At 39.0% G+C, this 5,963-nt stretch overlaps 1 protein-coding gene across 1 annotated transcript in view; it reads right to left on the reverse strand.

Annotated features, from left to right (window-relative positions):
* Positions 1-268: 268 nt before the first annotated feature.
* The window catches only part of ISL1 (ISL LIM homeobox 1), a 12,918-nt gene continuing 7,223 nt past the window's right edge, over positions 269-5,963 (reverse strand). Inside the window, exons 4-5 of the mRNA XM_017746868.1 lie at positions 5,038-5,205; positions 269-2,784 (exon numbers count right to left, since the gene is read on the reverse strand). Coding sequence (XP_017602357.1) covers positions 2,668-2,784; positions 5,038-5,205 — 285 coding nt within the window. The 3' untranslated portion in view covers positions 269-2,667. The remainder of the gene's footprint in view (positions 2,785-5,037; positions 5,206-5,963) is intronic.

Below are 5,963 nucleotides of genomic sequence, written 5' to 3' on the forward strand. Positions count from 1 at the left end.
GCTCCTACCACCTACGCGTTAGCCTCCCGGCGGCAAGAGGCGAACGCAAAGTCCCGAGGTTGCCCTGCCCTTACAGGTTTCCAGCGCCAGTTACAGACCTTCCCGAGTCGGAGATTCCGTCTCCAAACTCACCCAAGTAAGAGCGACTCCAACAACTTACACGTCAGACCACCGGGCAGAAATGATAGCCCTTCTCCCTCCCGCCCCCCGAAGCGCCGTACCAATCCTCTGATCCTGCATGAAAACACAAGTGTTACTAATCACACAGTTTAAGGTAGATTTCATATTTATTTAAATATTTATCAAGTACTCAAAAATGTATTACACTTGAGCATACAAAATGAATCCAGTTTCTAATCAGGATGATTGAAATCCTTGTATTAGATTTTAACATTTTTTAATGTTCTCTGTACTGTCGAAATGGTTTGTCTATAGCTGAGCTTGCTCAGGGTGGGCTGAGATGGTGAGGAGGGAGGGAAAAGAAGGTTATGTTAAGAAAACATTGGGGTTTGGAGTAACTGACATGCAAACCAACTTGTCTTTGTCAGACTGAAAATCTCTCTATATTCCAGTCCTTAAGGGTGTTTTAAAGCGAACCTTTGTCTTGTGCTGCCCGGGAGCACTAGGGAGCAGTTGGATTGGAGCAAAAACAACCCTTTTCCATTTTTTTTTTAAATTTACTTCTTTCTACTTTTCCCGAAGAAATCTCCCAAGTTTCTAGCTTTCACCACCCTCTCCCCCGCAAATTAAAAAAGGAAGAAAAAAGGGAGTGAAGAGAGGGAAGTCGACAGAAAATAAGGAACATATTCGTGCAATTTCACAGCAATATCCCCGACAGAAATATCCCCACAACTATTCCTCCTGCAGCATTATTCAATTGTTTTGACAGCAGACATTGATAAATAATGGTCATACTTGACTTGTTAAGCAAAAAGCGTCCCTTTTATCAGGAGCTTATACTTAAAGTACAGGTCACTTCAACAATCTCAACAACGAGGCTTTGGTATACAGCACTTTCTTTTTATTATTTTTTAAAAATAGTAGAACTCAGCAAAAAGCCTGAGCTCTCAGTTCTTTAGATGTCTTAACGTTATGTCTGATCATGCCTAGAGTAATATCACTTTTAAGGGCAAGGAATGGGGTGGGGGAACAAGAGACTTTCTAACGTTATCGATTGAAAGCTAAGGCATCCAGCTAGCCCTGATACAGTTGTTGAAACGGAAATTTACAAGCTGGTCGTTAATACTTGCAATAAAATATCACACTCCTTTTATTCGCTAACGACCGGCTTTGCATGCAATATTTTATTTCAGGTATTTTAGCTGCTAACCTGTAAATATTTAAAAGAGGGAACTTTGTTCATTATTTAATGTTAATATTATTATTATTATTATTATTATTTTTCTATCTCAAACGCTTATCTAGTGAAATAGTCCTGAAGATATAATAATTCTACATATGGCGCTTTTATTTCACATCATATTTAAGGAAAGAAAAAGGACAAAAACACATAGAAATAGACATATAATTCAAAGACCACGGTACAACCTTTTCTTTTTTTTTTCTTTTTCTTTTTTTTTTCTTTTTTCTTTTTTACTTCAGCAAACAAAAAAAAATAGTCAACTGACATGAAAAGTGGCAAGTCTTCCAATAATAAATAATAAATTACTTTATAATTTTGCAATGCAAGAGCAAACAAAAAGAGTGATTTTTTTTTCTTTTTACTTTTCCTATTTTTTTTTTTTACCTTTTTTCCTATTTTTTTTCTAGAGAGTGAGAGAGAAAGAGAAAGAGAAAGAGAAAGAGAGAAAAACAGTCGTTATAACCAATGACTATACACATCTCTGGGGGAGGGGAAGGTTCTTGGGCGGACACATTTCAAACACAATCCCGAGACGCTTTGTGGCAAAATAGAGGTATACCTTGTTGCAATGTTTTTATAAATTCGCCTTTAAAGAGGAATTCAAAAACCTATTTTTAATCGCATGAGACTTAATAGGGGGTGGATCTCGACCAAACAAAATCAAAACCCTGCTACAGGCATGCTAGAAGAGACCCAGGAAACAACCCCTTGTTAAGAGTCAACTAAAAACAACATTGCAAACCAATGCAGCTCCACCTTCCTGCAAGGAATCTTTCAACAATGCAGGGCTGAATCGTCTCTTTCCTGATGATGGAAAACCTGCTGGAGCTTCTTTTGGCAAGGCTATCCCCAATATAGAAACAGCACCATTCGGAATGGGAGGGACCGGATAGAAAGTCCCTCTACCTTGGTTTCTCCCTAAGATGTGCAGTCAAATGAAAAGATTTCCTTTTTTTTTTTTTTTTTTTTGAGATCCACGAGTACAAATCCTTTATATTTGGAAAACGTCTTTTCGATCCTCCTCTGATCATTGAAAAGCGCGGGGTCTGTGGTTCTTTTACGTATTTTTTTTTCTAGTAAGATCCCATGATTGTCTTCACAGTGTTGCTACCATATTACCTTGTCTTTTCAAATATGACTCCGTTCATCTCATGGAGCAGTTCCTTGCTAGGTTCGTTACAGGGTTGTTAAATATTCTTTCCCCCTAAATTTTGAAGTCCCAACACGTTCACTTTCCCACTCTCTTCAACAGGGATGAGGGTAAGGGCAGAAACAACAACAACAGAAATTTGAATGAATGTTCCTCATGCCTCAATAGGACTGGCTACCATGCTGTTGGGTGTATCTGGCAGCTGAGAGGACATTGATGCTACTTCACTTCCAGTAGAATTGGAACCGGGTCCTCCTTCTGAAAAATTAACCTGCCAAAAAGGGGAAAAAAAAAAAAAAAAGAAAAAAAAAAGGAAAAAAAAAGAGAGAGAGAGAAAAAAAAAAGAAGAAGAAAAATAAGAAAAAGAAGTGTTGCTGCAACTGTAAAACTTAAAGAAAAGTAGCAGGCAAAGAAGAACACAAAAATAAATACACAAGGCATGCAGCCAATAGGCCTGATACATCTCGACAGGAGGCTGTGTCACTGCTGGTTGCTCTGTTTAGCTTCCCCATTGACTTCACAGGAACTTTCTTCAGGCCTTCGGCCAAATCACCAAGAAAAAGTAGATTAAAAAAAATGGAAAATGAAGACTGAAAAAATCAAGCAAATAAATAAACAAACTTATTAATGAGGCCTTCTTCCCTGTCTTGCAAGAGTGGCAGTCCCAACAGGATGTTCTAGTCAATTATTTAGGAGTGCATGTGTTTTCTTGACATGAAACTGAAAGATTACTATTTTCCCCTTTTGTGCACATACCAAAATAAACCTGGAAGGAGCATCCAGGAGCAGAAGGCATTTGAAAGCAGCCATCCTCTTTCATTTGTGATTCGAGGCTGATGCTATCTCTTCTTAGTGAGAGTCAGTTTGATAAAAAAGGTCACACTATTCCATCCTAATGTGCCCCACTGCTCCTGTTAGTTTAGGAGTAGTGTTGGGAAAAAGCATGACCTGAAGGGTAGGGCTTTGCTAATCCAGAAGCATTTCTTTGGCACCTATTTAGCTGGCCAGTTCTGTGATTAAGGCCCTTTTCAGATTAGAACCGTGCTTTGAGTCGCCAATGAACGGCCTGTTCCTTTCACTGTTCTTTATTTTGACTCTTCTCAGTATCGCGTGTTATATCGAATGTTCATCAATATTAACTTGTCAACCTAATGGTCTATTTACCTATATGTGTATGTGTATTTGGACTATCCATCTTCCATCCTGATTTTTTTCCTTTTTTTGAACGATTTAATACAAAAACTCACTGCATCAAAGGTTTTTAAAGTCTCGTATTTTGTTAAGGCACGGTAAGTAAGGCAACCAAAGGAGATATTTTTTTTCCCGTCTGATGGACAGCTGGATTAAAGCAGGAAAAGCAGTGGTTTCTTTCTTTAGATATAAGAGGATGCAAATAGACCTGCTGTTGTGCTACAGTTTCCCAAGCAAGCATAGTGTGCCAGTGAGGGAAACACACTGCAGACTGCTGTCGGGCAAAAGAAAAGGAATTCTGCAGGAGAGCATGGTACTAAACTGAAAAGGTCTGAACACAACGTTAGATTCAACTACAAACCTTTGTCTTCCATCGCTTGATGTAAAAAAAAAAAAAAAAAAAGCCCAAGACATCAAAAAAAGACTTTCACGTGAATTTTTCATAACTGTTATTTTGTATCCCTGAAACACTATACACAATGTACCTTATTATTTTAAAGATCTGGTTTTAACATACTTAGGCCAGGAAATTGACTTAAGACTGAACTTCTCTCCTTAATTCACCTTGTTGAACCTTAGTATTGTTGGTCATATGGTCACATATGGGCTTCCAAGTGATGTAGGTGTAAGGAAGTGAGTTAAGGACACAATTTATTCTAAAAGGTCTATTTTCTTTTGACTTAAGGTAGTTTATCATATTGCTTGAATTTTTCATCTAAATATGTACTAGCAATTTCCTTTCCAAAGAACAATACTCAGTGTAAGATATATATATATGTATAGATTCTTGTGTATATATAGATACATAAAGTTATATCTAGAGGTACATGCTTAAGACAAGGACTTTGAAATTTTAATTAAGAGATTCATATTTGTCTGACAAAACGAGGGCCCTGGCTGACATTGTAGTCATGTATTTAAAATACATCCTACAGCCTAAAGGCAAAATCTGCCTGAACTGGGGAGGGGCGAATTCTAGAAACTGCTTTCACAAATGTAAGTACAACTAAATGACATATAAAGAATGTTCTAGTGGAGTGCTTTCGGTTTTCAGGAGTGTGCGAGCTGTTATCAGACCTGAGTCGGGCCTTATCCAAACTCACACTCAATTCAGCAATATGTCTGCTGTACGCTAAGGTCGATTTTGCACCAAGCTCTGTGAAATCAATTCAGTTCTCTGCTTTTACAGATGCAGTCATGCCCGCCTTGCAATTTCTGGAAAACCCAGCTAATCTGGATTGCTTGTCTTTCTCAGAGCATCTGGCACCTGGAGTGAATCGCCCATTGTCCTGACCCGGGTACCGGCTGGCTCGGGCTGGGAACCGACACTTACTAGTTGCTGAAAAGCAGGTTGGTCTATGTCACTCTGCAATGCGAAGTCACTCAGTACTTTCCAGGGCGGCTGGTAACTCTGCACCTCCACGGGGTTCGCCTGCAAACCACCGTCATGTCTCTCCGGACTAGCAGCCACCATCGGAGTTCCTGTCATCCCTTGGATATTCTGTAAACAGCCCAGCAAAGGATGTTAATGAGCTTGGTTAGCTTTATTGTATATAAACGCTGAGTCAATAAACTGCTTTCTATCTTATCTATACGGTCGCTTGTATTTGCTTTGTTAATCTGCTGTGAATGTCTTACTCTATTCTACTCTAGGTCAGCCTGTTTCTACTCGCTGCATTTATCACGGTGGAAGTTTACTTTCTTTCCCTTTAATCCTCCTATTCGTACCAAAGTATACCCCCTCCGCCCCAAGCTCTCAAACACGAGCGCTCTGTATCTCGACTGCCAGTGCACGTCTCAGAACGAGAAACGGTTAATCCTGCTCCCTTCTATAGCTCGCATCCAGTCTGGTTTTGTTTTGCGTGACCTTAACTGGATCGTATATCCACTGCACGGCAAACCTGGGGTACGTCATTACCGCGCTTTTTCCAAAAGAAAAAAAGAAAAGAAAAAGAAAAAAAAGAAAAAAAGAAAAAAAAAAAAAAAAAAAAAAAAAAAAAGAAAAAACCCTCTCAGTATGCCCTGTGGTGCAGGCACATTGTACACCATAACTCCAAGCCTCGACGAATAGATTGTTCAGGCGAGTTAATAACACCGTGTTTTATTGCATTCCAACAGAGTAAAATGAAACTCCTTAAATTCCACTTAACTAGGCAGCCTTATGAATTAATAGTCATTCTCAGGTCAGTCAATATACCGAGGGAGAGTAAGAGACTCTTCTTCAAGTGGACTTACAACAACAAAAAAGAAAGAAATTTG

This window comes from Corvus brachyrhynchos, unplaced genomic scaffold (genome assembly GCF_000691975.1).
Source record: "Corvus brachyrhynchos isolate BGI_N302 unplaced genomic scaffold, ASM69197v1 scaffold324, whole genome shotgun sequence".
Taxonomy (NCBI): domain Eukaryota; kingdom Metazoa; phylum Chordata; class Aves; order Passeriformes; family Corvidae; genus Corvus; species Corvus brachyrhynchos.